The 25326-nt window shown below is 42.8% G+C and overlaps 1 protein-coding gene across 1 annotated transcript; it reads right to left on the minus strand.

Annotated features, from left to right (window-relative positions):
- Positions 1-401: 401 nt before the first annotated feature.
- On the minus strand, positions 402-25120 carry TWSG1 (twisted gastrulation BMP signaling modulator 1). Its single transcript, XM_065628949.1, has 5 exons — positions 24959-25120; positions 22713-22878; positions 15384-15483; positions 10815-11081; positions 402-2876 (listed from the first exon to the last, which is right to left on the minus strand). The coding sequence occupies exons 2-5, from the start codon at positions 22833-22835 to the stop codon at positions 2695-2697; spliced, it is 672 nt and encodes a 223-aa protein (XP_065485021.1). The 5' UTR covers positions 22836-22878; positions 24959-25120; the 3' UTR covers positions 402-2694.
- Between the last annotated feature and the right edge of the window lie 206 nt (positions 25121-25326).

Here is a 25326-nt window from a genome sequence, read left to right on the forward strand (position 1 = left end):
GAAGATTCCTACCCAGTAAAGTTTTTAAAGCATGTTCTTAACTATTCTAAAGCACTTAGGTAGGGGATGGTTTGCTGGTCTCTAGACCGAGGTGAAATAAGAACCTTCGAAATATTTTTTTTTTCCTTGCAAAATAGAGTACGACTAAATAAACAACCTTCCAAAATGATTAGATTTCTGTCAGAAATAACATTTTTAGTATTAATAAAATTATATTTTATTTATTTTTGCAAAGAAAAAAATTAAAAGACAATTACAATTTTAGTTCTGGAAAAAAACTGCTGAAGATTTAATAATTCTCTGTATTATTCCATCTGTCTAGATCAGTAACTTCTACACGATGCTTCCTGGTAACATTTGCCCTGAGAAAATAACGAGAAAACAAACACATAAACCAGTAATGTCTTTTTATTAAAATACCTCTTAAAACACTCATTGTAATAAAATACACTGGCTGTTGCTGTACGACATTTGCATACACACAAGGCTTACGGCAAGCTCTAGACAGCATTCGGAATTACAGAAAATAAGGCAAGCCCCACAAAACGTGGATCCTCACTGCCTGCTCTCAGGCCGTGACACAGACAACCGTATTTACATGTTTGTGTCGTTCCCCACAGCATTTCCCGGACACCTGTGAGGCCAGTTCCCCCCAGTCCCTCCCGCTCCTCACCCTTGCTGTTCCCTGGACTTGACCTGACAGGGACATTCTGATGATGTAAATGGAGACAGTGTCACGGATCCATGGGGCAGCAGGTGCCTGACCAGAAACATCAGCCCTTTTTTTGTTTTTCCTCCAAGAAGATTTTGAACTAACGTAACGTTTGCAATAATTTAGCACAAATGTGAAGGATGCTCATGACCTGTAGCCATGCTCACTGTACGTCTCCTGTCTTGGTCAAGAATGATGATGCATCACCCTCCAGCCAAAACCAGGCACGGCCACTCTAACATATTCTTCCTCTCCATTCATTTTAAGAAACTCAAGCAGAAAAAAAGATAATGTGAATTGTCAAATACAAGAAGAATGACTCCTTCATGATGATCTAAGTTTTTCTATTCATGTCTATGATTTTTTATCACTTAATTGTACGTTTAAAGCATGAAGGTATTCCATTTTCCACTAGCTCAAAACAATAAACATTCATCTTTCAAGTACTTATTTACAGCTGGAAAAGAGACTGAAAAAACTAACATTATTCACAAGAGCAGATTTTTTTATTATTATGTTTCATCTTATTGAAAGAACTGTATCATGAGAAAAATATGAAAAAACATTCAGGCAAACATTTCAACAAAATAAATTTAAAATTACTGCTTTCATTTGTACATGGTACAGATAGACAAGTGTGACTAGAAAACAATTTAATCCCTCTAAACTAAAGTTAGTGAGAGAAACATGAATAGTCAAATATTCTTTTTGTGTGTGTGCATATGTATATATGCATTAAAAAAATTTCAAGGAGTTAAAACCCACATGAATATAAATACCAAAAGCTGGTCATTAACTACTCATACACTTTATTCTTGTACTTAGTACCATTATCAATGGAGACCTAACTGGGTCATAGTAACTGTCAACATATTAAAACCTTTACAGAAATGGACAGTGTTCTAAACTCAGAACATCGTAATTTTGCCTTTGTGGACACGTCTTCCCTTCTTCAGTGACAACATTTCATGGGAGAAAAAAAGAAAATTATATTTCAGAATAAATATTCATGGCAAACTACTAAATGGCAACAGGCCTAGTGCTGACTGCTCAACTGGTAACTGTGTACCACTTGCTAGTTCATGTAACTTCATTCTTCTTTATTCATTTAGTCATTAATTCCATAAAAACCTTTCATGTTTCCTTTATTGGACTGAATGTTCAGGGACTAAGTGACCCTGAGAGGGACATGCAACTGCACTTAACAGCTTTATTTTGGTGTCTAAGAGAAGACTGAAAAGATATATATTTTAAAAATATATAAATTATGCAACACAGGCTCCAATGTACTTACGAGAGCAGAGCAAACGAAACTTGGAAGAAAAGTGTCCCATACATAGTGTTTTGTTGGGCAGCCCTTCTAAGAAGTTAGGATTTTATCCATGACAGCCCATGTGTTGAACTTTAAGAGAAAGCATGAATTTTTCTTTTTCCCCAAATACCATTTTCACAACAGAAGGCTAAGCTCAAAAACTGGAAGGTAATAAAGACAAAAAACAAAACCAGAAAGTAAAAGCAAAAAAACCAGCCCCTAAAGAGCAACCACCCCCCACCACCCTAGCAACCATTTAATTATTTGTTGAACTTAAATGATGGGAATCTCATTACCATATTCTTAAGGTTTCCCTACTCTAAACTACAAGATATAGCACTATATTCCAAAACCCAGTATAATCAATACTTTCAAATCAAAGGAAAACAATCAGAACAGCAAGGATGAGCATGGCTGTACCATTCGAGCAGAAATAAAGAAAAATAAATTTAAAAATAGTGATGAAACTTCTACTAGTTAGCCTTGCTTACATGAATTTAAAAAAAAAGGAAAAAAAAAGTTTTCAGATTTTATACATCTTTTCTTCAACCAGATACATTTAATTGCAACCAGTAGGCACTCCACCAAAACACAGTATTTGCAATCCCCATCTCTTTAACCGAGAGAGATTACTTTGGCCTCAGTATTGCTACACTACAATTTTTCTGCTTCAGAACATGCAGTTCATACATTTTACAGTTTTACTGCCATAGTCGATGCATTCTGGCCCAATACACTCACAGCAGGCGTTGTGAAACCATCGGTATTTGGATGCTCCCATGGACTCGCAAGAGATCTTGCACTGATGTATTGACATGCAGTCGTCAAAATACACCACAGTACACATGTGTTCTAAACCGAGAGGGGGAAAAAAATTGGTTTAAAGGGTCTTAAAATATTTTTAAAGGTTAGTTAAAAATTAATTAAATGTGCAGCTTTTGAAGTAGGATTGCAAATAGTCATGACAATGAGGCATAAAGAAAAAAAAGATGATAGCAAAAGCAGAGGGAAGAGACAGAGACCCAAGGTGCAGTCCACCACCTTCAAGTTTTCAGTGCCTACAACTCAACTTGTTGTCTGCTCTGCCTCTGGATTAATTTATTTCTACATATAGTCATAGGCAAGAATGTTTTTGTTGGGATTCTTCTGTGTCCCACAGTTATGAGGGATACCTTTTAAAATATAAGGATGGGCTATGCCAAAATAAAAAGCAAGCATGTGTCCTCTGAAGGTAATATCTTTATCACCAAGATACCACTTTCACAGTTGCCAGCAGTTACTGTATGCTATCATTTAAAAGTTCAGTTTTAGAGAAGTTGTTTGAAAACCAACAAAACCCACTTAAGTGTAAACATTCTCCCCTATAACTCAACAATATTCTTAAACTGCATTAAATCACAGAGCTAGAGAATTGCACTTTCCTCAACCTGGAACTGCACACTTTTTTTCTTCTTTTTATAGCAACGATACCAGCTCTACTACTAAGATTAAGAAACTCCTTCTGCCTAAGCATCGACTTAATTCCTCTAATATCCATGCAATTACTTGAAATGCCATGAAGTTTAGTGTTGCAACCTCAGACTCGAGCCAAGGCATTCACCACAACTATGAAACAAAAACATCGTTCCCCAGTCTACTTCCAGTTCTCCAAGCTGACAGATTCTACCAACTTTCTTCTGTGCTGACCAGGTGATTACGCTGTAACTTGTTTCATCCTCCAAAGGATCCTGATTGCATCACATTTACCCCAAATGTAACTTGGCATACTTTGGGGAAAAGCACAACCGAAAGCTGTCTGCAAACATAATTGTCCCACTTGCACATATCAGACAGACTTGTGAGCGGGAGATGTCTTTCTACCCCATTACTGCTTATGGCGTGTGGATCCAGGAGAAACACACTGACCTACATTCCAACATGGATCAGAAAAATATAATCCAAATGTAAATGGTAAATCAAGACAGTGGGGTTTTTTTGAATGATTATGGAGATATGGAGAAGGGTGAGTAACTGAAGGACTCTCGGAGCAGTGTAGCTGTTCACCATAGCGTTTATTCAGTCTCTTATCTGTAAGTACATCTTGGAAGGCTGAAATGCACCAGAACTTCCCCTTCAAAATATTGGTGCCCAATAGAGTAGCAAGCTCAGTAGTACGCATCTCTCATGGCAAGCTACTAAGGTTAGGTCCAAAGGTGAGTTGAGGCCAACAGGGTCTCCATCACCCCACAAGCCATCAGATCTATTCGGTTTCCCCAGAACCAACGCAGTTGGCAAGGGACAGTACAATGCAGAGGAAAGCATGGTGTACCCACCAGCTTTTCTGAGGATGCATCGTCCTCCTTGACATCCAGAAACTCTGCCTACCCTTTTAAGAATTATCATTTGTCAAAACATCTATGAGGGAACCCTGATCACTGTCAAACTATTTTACTACGACCTAAACAGCTGCAAGAGGGTCACAGGACATGCTGCCAGCCCACTGAAAGCAAGAGAGTATTAACTGCCTTGTTCAGGCTCTGAACTGACATACACTTCTTGCAGACACCATATACAGTGCAACAGGCAATAAGGATCTTGGGGACAAAGTGCAGACCCACAGCTGAAGCAGTTTTCTGCTCCCAGGAAAGCTGTGCTGTGAGTAAAGCTGCAAGTTGTCCAAGAAACCCTGGAGTACCTGAAGGACCGCTGGGAATGTCAACAAAATATACTGTGGCTGTGTAAGTCCTGTCTCATTCTCAGCCCTTTTATTTCTATGACCCTTTATAATAAGGCTGAGGCACAGCAACCAGAGGAAGAGTTCTCAGAGAACAAAACCGCTGCCTGAAACCAACCAATGTATCTACAGCTTCAGTAACGATACTTGATTCACAGAGGGGAGAGGAACAGACCAAAACAGGAGCGTGTGCTATGACAGCATGAGCAGAGTGAGCAGCCAGGTATACACCTGAAGCGCTCAGCCAAAGCTGAAAAGTGGTAGGGAGATGTAGCCACCACAGCCTCATAAGCAAGAATCCACCCAGGTGCTGTGCAGCAGCTCCATCTTGTTATGGAGGATGCACAAGGACTTGACAACATTTCATTATCAGCAACAAAAAACTAGGATTGCCTGGGTGCCAAGAAGGAGCACGAAGCTTCCATTCCCAGGAGGCCCAGGCATTCCCAGGTACCTGTTCCCCTCACTCCTCATGGGAGGTTTTGAGTGGAAGAGTAAAGTGTGACAAAGTAGAGGTGGGTCTCCAAGCAGTCTTCATCATGAGATTGAAGCACCAGTGTCCTATCAGTCATCCAGTTCAGTGCTGGTGTGCAAGCACAGGAACCTTATAGAAGCCGCTCTACAAAGTATCTTTATACCCTCTTGCTTAATCACAGTTCACTCCTTTGATACTTTTTCAGTAGTTTTCTTCTCAAGTTTGACCTTAAATGCCATAAGAAGGATCAGTCTTAGAAGGTGTCAGCTGGAGGTACACAACCTCTGCCCCAAAACAGGCAATCCTGGCTAATCCAGAAAGATTTCTTGCTGCAAAATCAGCTTTTGAGATGCCATCTCCACCTGACTGTCCTAGTCTCTGGATCAGCTTGAGAAGGCAAAAATCACTCATGGCTCTCTCTAGATAGTAGTGGAACAACTCTAAAGAAACCAGAGTCCTCTCCAAAGGGTGGCCAGAAGTGCTCACTGCTATCATGTTGATCACTCGCAATACACAAAGGAAAGTCTACAGTAGGTGACGAAAGCTCATCAGGAAAGTTGTGTACACTCTGAGGTGAGTTAGCTGTCCCCAGCACTTGCAGGCTGTCTTCACACCAGAGAATGACCAGTCCCCTCTGTGTTAGGAGACATCTGTGTTCACCTTCATGTTAACCTCATCTGTGTCAGTACCAGTTCAGAAGTCCTGGAGAAGCCCAGCTCATCGGGTAATGCCTGCTTGAACCTCTTGTGGAAAAAAAGTGTGTGATTTCTAGGATGTAAAGATCAATAACACTGAAATTAGAGACTGAAGATGTCTTTTGGGGGGAAAGGTGCCAGAGGACAAGCAGCACCAGGCCCACAACCCTGGCAAAACCAGATGACAGCAATCAGGCCCTGCAAGACCAGAGAGAGCGGTTTATCGACCACTCTCTCAGGACCAAAATTGGAACCAAAGCCAGACCTCAACCTTATTAAGGTGGCAACAACAACCAAGGGCATTAATCTTGACTGAGTAGAGAAGAAGGTTTATTTCCACCTGCACACAAGCCAAGCGAATTAGGTCCTAAGGGACCAGTCCAAAAGTGCTGTGAAGGGGAGAGGACAGACTGCACACAGCAGGCCAGAGCCAGCAGTAGGTCTGGCTGGTTCCCAGTAGCTCTCCTAAGCAGCTGGAGGACATGCTCCACCGTATATGCTACCAAATAGTTTCTGATGTCCTGCTGACTCAGAGACTTGCCAGGTCTGAAGGAGTCAGATTGGCCAGGGCGCGCTTTGTTCGTCATGAGACACTCCTGGTCCCCTCCTCAGCACAGTCCCTGTGCCCCTATAGAGAATGAATTACTGAAAGCAGGAACGTTCCTCAGCTCAAGCATTAAATCCTTTTTTCTAGGCTGCAGAAACAGTTACACGGGGAAAAAAAAAATACACACCTGCTGGCTCAGTTGAGATCCCGCAGAGTATTTAAGTTGTTTCACAAACTTAATTACACTGTCATCACATGGCACCCTCAGTGTACATAAAAAGGATGTTACTTAGTGCAGTAACAGCTCTTTCATTTGCATTTTGCCCATTTTCACACAGTAAGGACTACAGGCTACAGGTGCAGGGAGGAAGATGATGCAGCAGCGTTCTTTTTTTTTTTTCCAGAACATGAGTTTCTCACTGTTTTTTTCCCCCAATTCATACTCAACAAAGGTTGTGTAGGAGAAACAACAATCAAGACTAAATTCAAAATGACCAGAAGAAATGGACTCATGTTTCTATCAGGCTTTGCTATGATACTGTCTGTGCTGCAACTGGGATCTGTGTTGGTGCACTACAGAGGAATTTAGCAACTCGGAGAAGATAAAACAACTGAGTTCTCGTAAGTTAAGGAAAAATGCCTATCTACAAGATGAAGAAACTTTCCCAGTTAATAACAATTCCCCATATGCTACATTTGAAGTTAAAGGTGCTATGTAAGTTCAGTTGTCTGCTGGTGTGTTTATCAGTAGCTCTAAAAGTACTTTAAAAAGGTAACTGTCCATCCAGCCGCCACAACATTTTATGCCACTCAGAACTTATAAAAAGAAACATTTAACAAAAAATAAACACAACATCTTCCTAGTGTACCTACAGAGGAAGATGCCACTTATGGGACTTCTAGCTCTCCTCTACCTGGCTGGCACTGGGCGGGGAACAGAAACGCAGAGCGGACGCCATCCCCCCCGTGTCATCAAGCAGCGTAAGTAGAAACCCTGAACTACAACACAGATTTTGTTTCATCAGCTGCCAAGAGATTATCTAGTTCCTCTCTCTCTCGCCAACATCCTGTCACCATCTGAAACAATTAAGCTTATTTAAACATCTGAACTCACAGTTCAGAGCTCTGAGGGTATCAGCTAAAAGTAAAGCAAAAAAGAATAAAGTATAAATGTAAGTCTAGATTAATAATCATCACAATCCTCTCTGAAGCAGCGCCTCAAATGCCAGAAACTACTGATACAAAGAACGACAGCAGCTCCAGCAGCGCATGCATGCTTTGGCAGCTAAAATGCTACAAGTCAATCCACAGGAGGAAAGGGAAGACACTCATTAAGATAATAACAAGGAAGTTCAAGGTCTGGCGGCTGGGCTTGCAGCCGGCTGGGGCAAGAAAGGAATGCTTTATATCCCACCGCACCCCTCCTCCTCCCGGATCCACGGGCGCCCTCCCGGGGCCAGGGGCTTCACGCCGCTCTAGGCACAAAGCTCCGGGGGTTCCCGTGGCAGGGGCTGCTTTTCCTGGCACCCACCCAGAACTGCATCGAGCAAGTCTGGCACCCTGGACCAGCTTAACAGCAATCCCTGCGTGAACACGCATTAAAATTAAGATTAGAACTGTTGTTACGTGACAAGGGATATTTGTGGGCAGCGCCTCTACAAATTTTGGGATGTATTCCAGAAGACAGCACAGACTACTGTCCCCTTATCAAAATCTACCTCTCATTAGCTCCTCTCCCTTTACAGGCAACGCAGTAGGCTGCTGCCAGAACACCATGTTGGAGTGAAGCATGCAAAGAGTCACAGAAGAACCTCAAAATGGAGGAGGCACAGCCCTGTAAAGAAAACACAAAGCATCCATGTTCCTGCTCACAGGGATATTCCTTCAAATCCCTGAATGTCACGGCCTTGAAGACAACTGCTCAGCGAGTCACTCAAAGGATGTCTCCATTTGCAAAATGTGCCTGTAAGCTTAGCAGTGTGTTTGGGGAGAAGGAAAGGGTAGAGAGATGGTCTTCAGCGTCTTCCACTACAGGCTATCGTTATTCACTGCAACTGAGCACGCACACACACAGGCCCACCCTCTGTTACACAGGTTCTTCTAACACACACCAGCTTCTTAAACCACAGTGATTGTGTGATGGATCTTTGCACGAGCAGAAGCCATCAGACTCCAGCAGCCTCCTGGGCTCCCTCTCTGTGCCCATGCTCACAAAGCTCTTTAGCCTTTGACCTCCTATCACTCCACCTTTTTATTGCCGCTTCCCCAACAAACTCACGAAAAAAGTATTAAAACCAATGCCAGCCCGGGGCTCACATAACACCCAACACAAGAGGTACAATTCCTCAGTTGTCCTTTCTTCCATCATAACAAACATCAACTGACCCAGGCCAGCAGCCAACTTTTCTTTCCACCTTCTTCTGTTCTCAATGCACAAATCATCCATGTTTTTATAAGCAAACTTTAACATGACTTCTGAAAAAGCAGAGCACTACACGTTAACATTGTTACCAAGGAGAGACTCCTCAACAGGTTTACATATTCAGATACTTAAAGTATAGGATGTTGAAAGGCATTTTCTACCTTTCCCAGTTCTTCACTGATCACTAAGACAGAGGAGGTATAGCCAATGATTACAATAACAGCTCTGACATTTCTGCTCTAAGTGCCTACTGAAGCCCAAAAACCAGTGGCGTTTGGTAACTATTTCCAAATATAGCTGTTGTTTTTGGAATACCATCATTCCACTGAAAGGTCTCTCAACCTAATCTCTGATACATTCTTAGTAAATGAAATGAAGGAGACTTTTGACTAAGAAAAAATTGCAATTGTCCATGTTGTTAAACTCAGAACCCCTCCACACCCTTGAGATGCAATTCAAATTCCAAGTTTAATTCAAAACTATCATTAGCCCATCCTGTTGGTAGGGTAGTAAAGGACTGTCAGGAACAGCCATCTGGGCTGCAGCACCTAAGTACAGTGGGATATATTCAAGATTGTTCCAAGAATATTTTTTTTTCCAACTATAATTTATATCTTTAAATACAGTAGTGCTTGCACACAGGGCTTTCTGTGGCTTGCCATTTAACATGGTTTTCTGCATCATTCTCATAATGTCAAGCAAGCATTTTAATAACATCAAAGACATGAATGAGATTCTTTCTGACCATCTGGTTTCCCAGTTCTGGAATTAATTTATTTTTCTAACGTACCTTAACCAAAGGAAATTAGAAAAGTTGCCATTACGGTCCTATTTAACCAACAGCAGTCCTACGCAGAAACATAACTAGGTCAAAGGTTCACCATGGTATAGAAAAGCAGCACGTCCATCAATTAAGGTATCTTTCATTGATAAGATAAAAGAGCCATTACAACAGCAACATATGGGGTTACTAATATTTAAAGTGTGTGTTGGGAAGGAAGCAAAGCTTTAATTACACTAATAAATCAGATGCTATTTTTTCCCTGTTAAGCAGCAATTTCACTATTAACTCGTTATGAGATTCTTTTAAGTCTGATGTATTGATTTGCAGGGAAAAGTATTTCAGGTTTAAGATGGAAACCAAGAAGCAGAGAGTATTTTTCTCATGCCACTGTTGTCACTACCTCAATCTGCTCATCTTCCCCCTGCCACCAGCAAACAATATTCTGAAGTCCTCTAAACTGAATGTGAGAATATAAAAATTTGATATAAAATAAGAGGAATGAGTCTGTAAGTTAACCCCCCATCCTCAAATTGCTTATTTTTAAGATTGTCTGTCACATTTCCCTCATCAACATAAAGAGCTAATCTTATAATTTTGCTAATTTTACTCAGGTTTACTATTAGTCCTGGATTTCATATAAACTATCTTTTTAAAGAGTTCTAGTTATGCCAGCTCAGATGAAAAAAATAAACATCTACTCCAGATGCAACGGTTTATAACATATGGCTTTCTCAAATCTCTGAAGCCAAGCGTTTCAGTTGCCTGCCTCTGCACTGATACATGATTTGGATCCAGTTTTTGGTCTGTCCTGTCTCCTAGGTACAGGTAACTGCTTCAAAGTCAAAGAACATCCCATGCCAGTGCACATGAGATAACATGAACAAACTACCTCATGCCACAGGAGGAATCATAGAGACAACAAACTCCTGTGGTTCAGTGTCTCCTAAGACCATCAGACACGTTAACACCATCTTTCAAGTTCCTCACTACTTTTGCCTCACTCCTTTTGTTAGGTCTTGCTCAAAATTAGACTGAACTTTTCCTTTTTTATGGGAAAAGAAGAAGAGAGCACAGACAAGCACAGAAGACGCACTGAGAAGGCTCCCGGAAGAGATGAGAGGAAATGCTAGGAATTTAGACACTATACTCATTACCTTTGTCATTCGAGTAAGATGTGTGGACATTGTTGCTTGGAACAGAGACATTCTGATGCTGTGGCTGGTTCACTGTTTCTAAAAAGGAAACGAGGTTCTCGTGGTGTGACAGTTCTTCTGCCACAGGGAAGGAAACAATATTCCAGTTCAGCTGAGTATCCCCTTCTGTCAGCGCCCGGAAAAGCGAAGGAATCGGTTCATGCAACTCCTCGACAGTGCTCTTGGATGTTGGAGGGGTGTCACTGTAATTGCGGGGATTGCACATACCTGCAGAGGAGTGAAACAGTAAGTTACACAAAACTCCCTAAACTCTTTTCCTTGAAACAGGTTGGGAATATTCAGAAAATTAAAATTGCCCCTTTTTTTTCTTTTGCTAAGCAGAACTGAGCCTTTTATATATATGTGTGTATATATATCTATATATATCTATATATATCTCCCGCTCTTAGCTCAATAGTAGAAGTGCCATCAAATACTGCAGGATGAGCTTTCCATAACAGCAGGTTTCAGATTTCTGTACACTTCCACAAAACACACCTGCGACTGGTGAGATCCAAATGAAAAGAAAAACCTAATCTACATGGCACTTGGCTTCCCTTTTTATGCTAGCATCACAGTTCAGAATATGAAGAGTTCAACGAGAGGTTTGTTTCCCCTGGGAAAAGAGTCAAAGCACAGTATAATCGATACTAGCATAAATCTGGAATGAAAGGTTACGACTGAAGGAAGATAGTATCTTGACAAGTCCTGAGGTACACGAAGCGTTTGATCACAATTCAAGTATTCGATCTCATCCGCTGCAGCAGTGCACTAAATCTTATTAGTCATCTGCCAGAGATGCAAAGATCACTATCAGGAGGGAGCAAGAGTCTCAATTACTTTACCTGCTTAGAGACAGCTCAGATGAACGTTTTTTGCTACTTAGTTGGAGGGGTCATTACAGGCAAAATGCTTATTTCCAGGTTACCTCTTCCTTATTTTTTCAATGTCTTTTGTGGTATCTCTTTTGAAATCTTGTAATCGTCTTTACCACTTCCTGCAAAATCCTTTTGTGATGTGCAATGCAGGAGCCAGTTTTTCATTAACCATTTAAACACTAACATTTATTACCAACAATGAAACTGAAGGGTACCTTGATTTAATCCAAACATTGAAACAACCAAGATTAAAAAGAAAAGTTGTATCTGCACATGTATTTAAACTCAGAAGCCATAAAATACTATTAGAAGTCACCTGTCAAAAGACAGACAAATTCATTTTCCTCATGTCCATCTGGATATGATTTTGGGTAGTTTCACAGATACAGTTTTAGACAGCTACAGCTGCAAAGCACATCAATCCTTAAAACCTCTTGTATCAAAGTGATATGAGATATAAATCTTCAAAGTCTACCTGTCCCACACAACTAGAGAAGCGTCTCCTGCCCTGCAGGCACATTAGGACTCCAGCTTCAGAAACCATGTTTAACTAGAACCTCATACAAAACCACAGTCTTTTCAATCTAAGTATATGGATTTACATAATGAACAAAACAGAGTGAAGTTTGCCCATGATGATTAGCATGAGATCTTGCAAATCTTAAGCAAGTGGTTAGCATTACCAGCATTTAATAGAAGGAACAACACAAGATAGTCTGCTGCTATAAAAAAGTGAGCCTAGCATTAGGTAGAAAAAAAAAAGTGCCTCTCCTCCAAACATCACATCACACTAAAAAATAATTCCACTTAGGCAAACTTCCTAGCATAAACAATTATTTTCCTACTCCTCTCAACTAGGTTTGTTCTTCACAGTTGTTCCTGGACTCACAGCTTTAATAAAGAAAATTATATCCCTGCATTATCACCTTTTAGTAAGCGCTTGGAACACTCACCATACAATTGTAATAAAGGATGTCCACCAAAAATTTAACTAGGAATATATCAAACCAGGTAGGAGTTTGGGACAGGTACATCAAGAGACATATACCTTATTTGATGTTATTGTATTGAAACTAGTGAGCCTTTCTAGAGGCCCCCGCTGTCAGGTTCAATTCAGAAAATAAATTCCACCAATAAGAAGGACACACAGGAAAAAAATAAAATCAAGACTGTTTATCCAATTATTGCAGAATGTGTACAGTTTGTCTACATATCAATCCAGTACGAAAATATTACCTTAAGATGTTACCAAGAAACCATTGCTCATAGTTTAATAGGTAACTGCTCATTCCACAAAGATCCTTTCCTCTTACTATTCTTAGAAGTATCTGAATTGTAATTATAATGATTTTAATTTTATAATAATTACCATAATACAATAACTTAGGTTAAAGCAAAAATAAAAAAGTTTCACTTAAGAGCAACTGTTAAAGAACAAACATGTCTACATTACTGCTTTGGAAGCCAATGACTTAAGACAAAATTTGATAACCAGAATTTTAAAAGTAACTAAGCCATTATGCTAGAGCTAGGTCACCTGCAACTGAAGGAAATACAAATGTATTCAACTGTAACAAGCCATACAATATTCCTTTCAGTTTAAGTATTTTTCCTTCTTTTGTCCCCTCTTCTTACTCATCTCTCTTACTACATAGTGGAGATTTTAGCCAGCCCACAGAGCTGTATACAGTCTCAACCCATCTTTCTTGGATGAGAAGATACAGAAACAGGCTATTGGAATGATGGAAGTAGACAAGACTGTCTATAAAGAACTAGAAGAGCTTAACCCACAAAGCTGAGAAAAAATAGAGAAAAGAGGAACTTGTAGCTCTCCCACCTCTTGTGTCTTTGTCCCTGCCAGAGCAGGGAGAGAACATCCCCACAAAACACAGGGCATCAACTGACCATAAGTAAAATTAATGCTGGACAGCAGGAGGTAATTCCTGACCTCAGAGCAGAAATGACCCAAAAGACATGAAAACCTATCGGCTTTTACATTAGACTGGATCGGCTTATAAAGAGACTTAAATATCAGCTCAAGCATCAGCAAAGAGCCGTCTCCAGGAAGCCGGGCACGGCGCTCCTCTTTCCTCATCTGAATAAGCAAGGACAACCCTACACAGAAGAGAAGGAGAATTCCTTCTGAATAGGGCCGTATCACAAAACCGACAAGGTCTGAGGCACCCAGAGAACCATCTGGAGTTTTAGTTCACTCAGTAGTGGGAAACTGAATCTAAAATGTCATGAATCTCTCTACTGAACAGCACCATGAGAAACAGTGAGCAATATGCAGATTTAGAGAAAAACCTGTGTGTGAACTTGACTCTTTCTCTTCACAATCCCACGAGGTGGGTTCTTCGACTCCCTAGAGGAGATTGGCACACTAGGCCTGGCTTCCTACAGCAGATAATGGTTCTGAACTAGAGAAATAACCTAGTATCCTACTCCCCACCTCTGTCTGAACATGACAACAGCACACTTTAGTATTACATTACAAAAATCAAGACATTGGAAGCGTAAAGGGGATGAGGAAAAAAGGAGATATATACATATTTCACTTTTCAAGGAGCCCATTAAAACATTTCAGATCAAATAGGAAAAACAAACTCTAGGGTCTCTTTCTAAATGTACATCCTCCACAGGTGCAGGGGTTGAAAATACTTTATGCCATTGGGAAGACTCACACGTGCGCAGGACAACGCTACTCCACTGCATACTGAAAGACAGTAATGCAAAGGGAAGCCAGACAGAACCAACCAAAAGCAGGATGCCAGAAAGCGTTATTCACATCATGATGGAACAGGAGAAGCAATGGACTGCGCTGAAGAGGAGCATTTTGAAGCTAATCATCTTCACGAATTCAGTGAAGACCCAGCCAGCCACAGAGGCTGAGACACAACACTCAGGACGCATCCCTTTCATGGAAGCCAGGTGGATGCTGAATGGCAGCAGAGGGAGACTTACAGCAACCACAGGAGGATTAAGCTTTCAATACTTTTAAAACATGAAACAAAACTAGAATACATCCTCCTTAAGCGAGGTCAGCATTCACTTGCAGAGATCTGGGAACTCTGAACACTACCTGTCAGTAGTAATGCTGTTCTTGTTAAGAGTGTAATCTAATCCTACAATGAGAACTTGTATGCCTCTTTCTTCCACGAACAGCTCTTCTTGCAAATAAAAGAATGATGAAAATGTTGGGCCATGGACATTTACTACTAGTCCCAAGGATTCAGAAGGGAACTCAAACCTAAAATTGTCCCTGTGCGGTATCTGTCAATCCACTTTACAGTTGGAAAACCTCCATACAGCATCCAACCCCATGAAGCAGGTGCTGCATAGCTTCCTCAAGATGACAGTTCAAAAAGGAGTTTATGTTTTAGAGGGAAAATTAAGAGTCTGTTACGATGGCATAAACCAAGCAAAATCTGGACTACCATCACCCCCCACTCCACAGAGCAGATAGAGCCTTGAGATGTTTGGTTCCCCACAGTAATTTATTCAGTACACACAGAATGAGCTGCAAGATGTTTAAAGCACAGATTCTCTCCCGATGTTTTCCTTCTATTTTAAGACTGTGAGCTCGGCGTGTGGCAGGAGGAAGCAATTAAAAAAAAGAAAAAAAGACAAATTCAGAGAAATGCAAACTTACCAACACAGTCACAGCACTCATCCCAAAGTGTGCCCAGGCAGAGCATGCACTCCTTACAGCAGGAACAGTTTCCTTCCCCAGGGCGGCACTGACACAGCTCCTGGAAACAACAGAAACTCATTACACCACAGCAACTCCAGATGTGAAATGCTAACACGGCAGAGCAATTCTTCCTCAAGCCACAAGTCAAATTACAGCATTAAAAAAGCTTCATACACTAATACAGTGAGTAAACGGTAAAACAGTTCCAGCCAAAGAACCGATCTTAGTGTACAAAAGGATCTTTTGCAAGTTGCTGGTTTTTTTTTTTTTTAAAGGTGACATTCTGAAGGCAAATCTGAAGTCAGCATTTAAAAGAGAAAAAAATCCTATTCATGAGAAGGGTGTGTGCACTTCTATGTATGCCTGAATCTACAGGTTCTTTGAATGTTTTCCCCATCACGACAGGAAATTCAAATGTCTCTTTATATATAAATAGTGCACATACGTTATAATTTAGTTTAAAAAGGAAGCTACCGTAAGCAGCATGTGCAAACTCAAGAAGATACATGACATCTACCATCACACCTATTCGTGGATTCTAAAAGAAACTTATTTGGTTAAGTCATCTGACCACAGGATTTTGTGCATCTCTGGACACTTGTTACACATTGCTCTCCATTTGCAATATTAGTGACCAGATTATTTTTTTTTCCCCAGGTCCAGCTGACTCATTTTCACTATTATGAAAACAACCCTCTCCCTCATTCCCCCTGAGTTGACACCCTGGGATACTTCCAACACTGCTGGAGCCTCTAGAAGGTGAAATGGTATGCAAACACATTTTTCTTTAACTGTTATTAAGCTAGAAAAATAGAAAAGGCATGGAAGTAAGAAGACGAACCTTTCCCTTCATGCTACCTAAACCAGAAGGTTTACCAGTCCTGCTGAAGACACTGTACTTGTGGACCTCAATGCATGGAAAAAGCCTACACAGATGAAGGAAATCTAAAAACAAGGTGGTCTCATTCCCTCTAGCTCAAATCTGTACTGGTAATTCCAGTTCAGCGAAAGACTGTGGCTACATGACAATAATATCTGGGCTTGAATTACACTGCAGTGCAAAACATAGACTGTCAAGAAGTCACATTTGGTTGTCCTAAGAATTTGGCTTTGATGACGTCTGCCTAACTATCACGTTACGCACAAGTGGCGAGAAAACACAATCCCATTACTGGAAACACTGACCACAGGATCCTTCCCACTCCCAGCTTTACTGGAAGAGCCGCTGGCAAATCTCTGCTACGCACTGGAGCAGGGAGAAGATGACGTCCATCCCCGCTCTTTGATCCCGTTCTCCAGAGGCAGGGGAGGGACACACCGCGGCGTGGTTGGGAGACGCATGCAGACAGGAGGGAAGGGCAAGAAGATGGTTTGGCACCAAATTCTCCTAACCTGGAGTCATTACCCAAGGCTCCACCCCAGGTAACCACAGCTGGGTCAAGGACAGCACTCCTTCCAGGTAGACGCAAACAGCACCTGCAGCGACTTTTTGTAGCGCCTCAGGAAGAAGCCGGGAGGGCAAAACTCCACTTAAGTAACTCTTTGCCTGCTATTAAGAAGCATCAGGTAGGCAAGAAAGGAGGCATTTTTACACCAAACATCAGGAGTGCATTTGCTAGGCAAGGTGCTGAGATGCACCTGACCATGTACAACCCTTCTTCTCTCTCTCTATTCTGCAACACTGGCAACTGCAAATGCCCACAGCCTGTTGGGCTGCATGGGGATGAACCCGCTCTTGCACCAGCTCACATGGGCCACAGAAGACCAAGGAGTGCACAAAAGAGCAAAGAAGGCTTTTTGGAGGGGGAGGCCAGAGTGAGGTCCAGCTGGGACAGGGCTTAAGACAACAGCAAATGAAGCTGCAGGGCTCCCAGGTCTCGACTAAAACTGAACTAACTCCTAAACCTGCTGCAGACGTGCTATGATGCATTAACGCAATCAATCAAATAATCAACGCAATCAAATAATCAAATCATCGATTTGTTGTTTTTCCATCCACAGCATCTCAGATCACAAATCTTCTTGAAGCCAGCAGAGAAACCAAGTTCGCAAACTGCTGCGTGTTCTATGTAACGCTAAGAAATGCTGTTGCCTGCACAGCTCAATGTGAACTGCTCGCCCTGCTGAGTGAGTGAGCGTGAACTCCTGCTCCCCATGTGTTCCTGCAACATGCAGTCTTAATAAGTCCTGAATCTTTATTTACAGAGTGGAAAACTACCAAGATTTTTTACTTTTTAATCCTCAAAGTTTATTAATGTCACCTATTACTGTGCTGTTTCCAAGTGAAAAACGAAAAACAGGCTTGTTAATAAAATATACGATCTTTTTCCACAAGAGGAGACACCACAAACTTAGAAAGATGACTTATGTGAATGAATGACGCATTTCTAAAATATTTATCTTACCATTTGATAAACAGATTGTGTCAGTCTTGAGAATTAAAAGCCTGAATAAAACAACTTGAAAACCAACCATAAGTAAAGTACTGTTACCTTGGCCAGAGCATTAATACATATTAGCATTAAAAATATCCTATATATTTGCTCTTCAACAGTAAAACTGGGCAAACAACTTCATAGTTATTAAAGACATTGCAACACCAACAAGCCAGTATGTGGGAGGAAGCGATTTTCTGTAAACTATTAAATGTAATGTACAAATCAAATCCAGAAAATTCACCAAATTTAAGTTGTTTCAGTTTTATAGATTGCATTGTGTAAGTCTAAGAGTATTCTCACTGACTGAAACGTAACCTTAAATTATGCATTTGCAACATAATAAAAAAAGTTCTGCTTAGGTTTGATATGCATAAGCACTAACTTGGGATAGCATCATTATACCTAACAGTATTTTAACAACTTTATTTTTATAAGAAGGGCTTATGAGTAGCGTATTTTTTATTTTATTTTCTATTTTTACCTTTTCTTTTTCTTCCCTAACTTGGAGAGCGAGGAGGGAAGAAAGAGCAACTTAATTAGCCCTATGCACAGTTCTCCAGCTCCCTCCTTCTCAGAGTTCGACTGTCTCTTCAGGGCAATAACTGTATGTTTTTCCATGTATGTGTTTGTACATACGTGGTTTCCTTAGCCACTCTTGAGTCTTTCTGCCTGACTCATCCACACTGGATACTTGTACAGGATATATCTTTTTAAAAGAATGCTTACATGAGACGTGGGTGAAACAAGGCAGAATGAGAAACGTTCCTTGTTGATAGCTGGGGGTGGTGAGGCGTCAGTGGAAGAAAATATTACTCATAAGTGAACTTGGCAACTTCCCAAGCTGAACTACTGAAGGTGCATTGGAGAATGTATTTTGCTAGGCAAGAAATAAGCCTCTCAGTCTAAAAATACAGCATTAAATAGGAAGCAGGCATGGTCATAAAATAAAGATAGTTCTGCTCCAGAGAGCAAATAAAGATTTTTACAAAGTATTTAACATTTGCATTTTTTCAAAGCTTTCTTGAAACGACAGAGACTATTTTCTCAGTGCAGTAAGAAACAGGACCTGAAGGCACTGGCAACATCTTCGCAAACTGGAAGAGGGAGCAAAAGAAAAAGAGCTAATGTTTTTTCCTATAACAGTTTAATAACAGAAAATCTCCTGGAAGCAAACCAGCCAGAACTGTGTTGTTAACCCAACTGCGTTACGTACTACAGCTACAACATACACACTGAAATTAACTTTTAGATGTCTAGGGCCCTGAAGTTAAGGAGTGGTATTTCTTTCATACCACCGGGCTAAAAAGTCTTGGAAATCCTTTCAAGCTGACAAGTTTGTACACAAGATTAACAAAGAGGTGAAGACAAAGATGAAGAGAGATTTTAATCAGAACGATACTGCACCAGCCAAGGTGACTGCAGGCATGTAGCATTCATGAGTCAAAACTCCGTATTCTCCAGAAAACAAGCCCTCTTCAGAGGGATCTGAAATCCAAGCCTGAACCACAGCACTGTTTGGTTCCTACGCACAGCAGCAGTTCACAGAGCTGTCGGAGATGACACAGCAAAGCTCAGCCCCCAGCACAGCATGGGCACACCAGCCAAGCTGATCCTGCAGGTAGCTCTGCACCACCGGAACCAGCCTGGGACTTGCCTCAAACCCATCTGCTATGAACAATGGTGGGAACGTCCCATCCCAGAGGTTTCTGCCTTCAAGGATTTCCTCCATGTTGCTGGGACACAATATACGCCTCTGCTCCGCCCAGCGAGTGTAACTGGCCTTCTCATCTTCTCCACACATGTAAACATCAAAACAACCCGTGCATCCAAGCCAACAACAGATGTGCTTGAATAAATACTGCAATACGCATGCTGTGTGCAACCAGGGCTTGGTGACCTACCTGCAAAGCAAGGTCAGAGCCAGTTCTTGATTTCAGTGCCCCAAACCCAGAGACATGGGAAGGAGCGACCTCCAAAGGCTTCAAGGGAACTGATTCTGTGGTTCCACTCTGCCTACACTCTCAAGTCTTATCCACAACGCCTTCAACAACTATAGGAAGCCGCAAAGCGTTTCTTGTGGAGGCTAAGGTTATGCAGAGATGTCTCAAACTATTCTCTTACAGGTTTTTGCTTACAGAAAAATAAGAAGTAGACTACAAGAGCACTCATGAAGCTAGAGCCTCAAGATGTAAAAGGAAAAGTTGAATACATGCGAGTTGTTGATCTTATGCTCTCTCTGTTGTGGATCTAACAAAATAAATATTTATGTAGAGACCACCCTTACGCAGAACAGCTCCTAAGGAGTTGCAGTAATGACTGTACTGACTCCTAGCCATGCTGGCAAAAATATTTATGTTAACCATATGCTTTTTGAGAGAGGTCTTTAGTCTCATTATGTCTCTATATAGGCAGCCTCACTTTCTGCACACAGATGACAAACATTCGCATTCTGTTTGCTCCCCCAGTTGTCTCCAAGTGACACCATCTTGGTTTCAAGCCATAGACTTTGCCGAACCAGAACAGTTTTAAAAATAGGTGAGGAAAAAGGGTCATGCCATAGTCAAGCAAACTCACTCAACACAGCATTTTAAGTTCAGATTTTTTCAGAATAGTTTAGAGGGGCAAAAAAAATACACTGATATATTCTACTTGTACGCCTACTCAAGAAATAACAAGCACTTCACATAGCAGTGCAGCACTTCTGACACAACAGTGTTGAAGATTGAAAAAAAAAAAAAAAAGCCAAGAAGAAAGATGACAATTGCTTTAAGTCAAAGCCTTAGCAGTATTCACATCCACAATCAGACTAGTCTGACCTGATCTGTTCTTCTATGAAGAATGAATACTGACTGGTATGTCAGGCCTGTTCGCAGGAAGGCAGCAGGCAGAGGGTAGAATGGAAGGACTCCAGTAGCAGTAACTCCACTCCTCCTGGGCTGTACTCTATTCAGACTAGCTCAAAAAAATAAAGTTTAAATGCTGGGTGCCTCAAACCCCACTCAGTAAAAATGATGACCTTGGAAGGAGACGTCTGTACTTTCATGGATGGTGGACTCCATCAGCAGCACAGGAAAAAGAGACAATACATCTCCCTTGTTTTCCCCTTCATCTGGGGGAATTAACAAATTTGTACAACTGCACTTGCTATTCAAGCACCTCATACATCCAATGACACAGCTACCATCTTACTTTTAAAAGGTTTCAAGCCTAGGGATGATTTGAAAAAGCTCAACAGAAGGAACTTGGAAGCGCATCAGTTCGTCACAGTGCACAATGCCCAATGTACCAGCAAAACCACTGTTTTCTTTGAAAAGGTAAAAGTCAAAAACATCTTTCTTGCTCCTGTATTTAAAAGCTCTACAGACCATGGTAGGGCTAGGAGAAGTGGCAATTTTTTTTTTTAAGCAACAGCAGTGCAGAAGCCAGAGAGAAGAGTTCAGCTTACAGTCAGTCTTCATTCCACAGGGTGGATATGTGAATCTGGCAAGGATTTTTATTTGTATACCAGACAAATTTTATACAGAAGTCAATGTAACGAAATAAACATGGAAATGCTCCATGCCACTTTTGCATCACTTTTCAGGCTGTGACCACATATTTACAGTAAGCATGCCCGCACATTACTGGCATATGATAATCGTGCTTTCTGCTTTTGCATTTCCAAATGACAAAGAAGCAGTAAGAAACAATTTATTTTAATAAAGCTGCAACTGACCATATGCAGGTTCCTTTTTCAATATGGGGTCAATAAATAAATACTTGGTAGTTACCAGAACTGCTGGCAATTTTGCTAGAAAAGGCCCTTTTGTTCTGCTGCACACCTCTTAACTCCTGCTATGAGAAGAGCAACCTGGTCTGAGTCTGTTTCCTTCACTGCAGACAGACACACGATGAGTCAAAAGCAGCATCTGGATTTGAGTTTAACATCCGTCACGTACCAGCTCAACTCGGAAGTATTTGCTTTGCGGGTTTTGGGGGTTGGTTGTAGCGGTGTGGGGTTTGTTTGTTTGTTTGTTTGTGTTTTCTTTGTTTGTTGTTTTGTTTGGGGTTTTGTGGCTTGTTTTGTTTGTGTGTGTATGTGTGTGTGTGGTGTTTTGGTGTGTTTTTGGTTGTTTGTTTTGGATTTACCTGGAAAAAAACCCAAAACAAAACCACATGCTTTCAGAGCTTTCTCATTACCATTAGTAGCCGTAGGACTCTTCTGATCAAAAATCTTTTCCCAATACACCTCAGGACTCTAGCACAAGTTACATCCCTACTCATGTTCTCTCATGTGAGATTTTAGGCATGTTTTCATCAACCGTACAAAGCTGATGTTACGGAGAGCATCAGGCATCAACTATTGACCCTCTGCATGGGCTGGGAAAGTTAAGAGCGAGCACAGATTGCAAGTTAAGGGGAAGATCTCAGACAGCTGTGGGAGCGTTGTAAGCACGTTTGAACTGCTGGTATTGCAGATATCTATAAAGAACAACTGTGGCCTACATGAAGCTTTCTAATAAATGTCTGTTTTAAATTGCTGCTTGTTCGTAATATCACTAATAAAGAAGAGACTGAAAACTACACAGCGTGACTGGTAGTGGCTTCTAACACTAACCTAGCAAGCATAAGCCTCGATTTGAAAAGGCTTCCATTAAAAAAAAAAAAAAAAGGAAAATGCCCATGTAAACGTATAAAACAGTTGTTAATCTGCATTTCCATGTGCAGGAGACCATAATTAACTTCTTTAAAAAAACTCCACTATTTAACATCAAATACCGTCTATTTGTATCACTGGATCTTTTTCAAGACACAGGTCAGAACTGTATCTTAAATGCTTAAAAGCAAATAAAGGAAACACGGCTCGTACCTGTATCAGGCATTTACTGACATCGCTAGCACAGAGAGCCTTATTGCAGCCTGTTGACGACTGGATCCACAGCAGGAACAGAAGGAGAGTGACTGTGGGCGCTGTGATGTACTGTGACCTCATGTTTCCTCCAGGTGAGCAATTTTCACAAGTACCTCAACCAGCACTGAAATAAAAAACAGCAAGTGAAAAGGCCATTGGAAAAAAGTTAAATCCCACTCCCCTTCCCTTTTGCAGCTCCTTCAAAAAAAGAGTATCATCTTTTGGGAAAGACAAAAAAAAAAAAAAAAAAAGTCAAATTGCAGTGCTTACCAACAAACCCAACCCCTCCTCCTCCAAACTTAGTTATTTGAAGCTTTCTGCTCTTGCACCTTTGGATCAGAACAGCAATAAACTAAAGGTGAATGATTTCTAGTTTGCAGTATCAAATACAATACCCTATAAAGAGTGACAATACAAAAAATGCCTTAGAAAACCCACCAATGAAGACCTAATTCTGCAAATGCACAAAGCAGACAGATCGGTTTTGTGTGTAATATCTCCCCAGGCTATAGGTACACACAGGTGTCTAGGACCAAAGCTCCACAGCAGCCTTTTTAAAACAAGTGTAAGTTAAGTTGCCATGTCATCTTTAATGTTGACAGACAGTTGTTTTCACACTGACAGATGCCACACAGGCTTTCAATTCAATCACAGAGTTGTTAACTTTTTTAAAGAAAAAAAAAATACAGATAACAACATTTAAAAGAAAAAAAGCACCAGAGACTTTGAACAACGTAACTTTGAAGAGCCTTGCAAGTGTCTGCAGTCAACAGGAGGGGAGCAGCTGCTACTTCAAACAGACAGAAGAACTGGGTTTGTTCAAAGCATTCCACCTTTCTCCCTTCGTGAGACCCAGCTTCTCGGCAGGTGGTATTTGTTACAAATACAGCGTGACAGTGGCGTGACAGTGAGCTCCTACTTGCACTTACCATGTCAACCCAGAGGACCCTGTTGCCCTAGGCATCGTACCAATATATAATAAAAGGCAGCCCATGTTTGGGCAAGCTGACAGTGAGCCTGTATTGTTCTCATAAGAGGGGGAAAAAATGCTAATGGAGCGCTGGATTTCTTTCTTTCTGTATCTAGAAAAGTTTTTCTGCTTCATGAACCAAAAAACCCAACACTCTCAATGAACAATATCCAGACATAAAAAAGTAGAAACACAAGACAATGTGCAAATAAGGCACAATCGGGACATTTAAAGTCTGTGCCAGATTACTCTTTCTTACAATGGTTATTAAATACTTCTGAATCCCTCTGCGCTGGGTGTACCACCGTCTGTACCCACGCAGGATTAGGAGGGCCCCCCTTCCACCACCCGGGGGCATGTGTGGAGCACACGGGAGCCTTCCCCTCACAAGGGGGTCACCCCTTTATTCTCCCCGCGAACCAGAGCAAAGAAAAGTTTCCGCTCCACTAGAGACGGTGCAAACCCGAACCCACGGGGCGCTGCACGATGCTTCGGCTCGATGGGCGATGCGGGCGTGTTTGAACACCGCACCGCAGCGTTCCGGCAGCGAGCTGTTGTGTAAAAGGCTCCCGAGCAGCGGAGCGATGCCGTTTCCACGAGGACCCTGCTCGGATGCGCCGGACGCGTCCGTGCCCCTTCCCCCCAGCTCCCCCCACCGCTGTATGTTCGTTTCACCGACCGCGGCTTCCCGAGACTTTTACCCGGCCTCCCCCCGGAGCACGACCCCTGCTCGCCCCCAATCCTCAACCCCCGCTCCTGCAGCCGCCCCAGCGGCACCGGTTCCCCCCAGCCCCGCTCGGCATCGCTCCCCCTCCCCGCCGGGCTCACACCCGGGGCGGAGAAGACCCCAAAAGCCCCTCCGGCCGATCAACCCGCGCTCGGCTCCCTCTCCCCGCCGCCTCCCGGGAGGGCCCAAAGATGGCAGTGCCAGCAGCCCGGGAGGCCGGTGACAGGGAGCGCACCCCCCTGCCCCAGCGGCCCGGGGCAGGCGGGGCCCCGCACGGGGAGCGCCGCCGAAAGCCGCCCCTCCTGGCGGTGGGGGTTCGGCCTCCTCCGGCGGGCAGCGGGGCGGCTGCGCCGAGCCGCACCGAAACTTTCCTGCCACAAAGAAGCAGCCGCGGCCCCGCCGCCGCCGCCTCCTCGGCCACCGGCTCCATCCCGCCGGCGCCGCCACCCGCACCTCTCCCTCCGCGCCCCCAGCCCAGCCCAGCCCAGCCCCGCCGGACTGGCTCACCGGACGGCGCCGCGGGCCGGGCACCCCCCGCTCCGCCGGCGGCTCTCGCTGCTCCGGAGACGGCGGCGGCGGCGGCAGCAACCGCGCGCCTCGGCCCCCTGCTCCCCCCTCGGCCGCAGGCAGCGCGGAGGCGGCGGCGCGGCCTCGCATCGCCCCGCCTCGGGGCACCGTCAGGCGCCAGGACCCTCCCCCCGCCGCCGGCAGCGAGTCCCGGGACCCTCCGCCCCGGCGGGCGGCGGCTGCGCGGGGCGGGGCGGGGCGGGAGGGGAGGCAGCAGCCGGCGGCTGCGAGCTTCGTGCTCCCCTCTGCCGGGAGCGACGGGAGCGGAGGGGCAAGGCGGAGGAACCTGCCTCCGCAAGGGCTGCCAG

This window comes from Caloenas nicobarica, chromosome 2, assembly GCF_036013445.1.
Source record: "Caloenas nicobarica isolate bCalNic1 chromosome 2, bCalNic1.hap1, whole genome shotgun sequence".
NCBI lineage: Eukaryota > Metazoa > Chordata > Aves > Columbiformes > Columbidae > Caloenas > Caloenas nicobarica.

Coding starts and splice junctions, on each gene's coding strand:
- TWSG1 (XM_065628949.1), bottom strand. CDS start 22,835: ATGAGGTCACAGTACATCACAGCGCCCACAGTCACTCTCCTTCTGTTC. Junction 15,484..22,712: donor TCAGTAAATGCCTGATACAG/GTACGAGCCGTG, acceptor TGTTGTTTCCAG/GAGCTGTGTCAGTGCCGCCC. Junction 11,082..15,383: donor TGAGTGCTGTGACTGTGTTG/GTAAGTTTGCAT, acceptor ACTCCTCTGCAG/GTATGTGCAATCCCCGCAAT.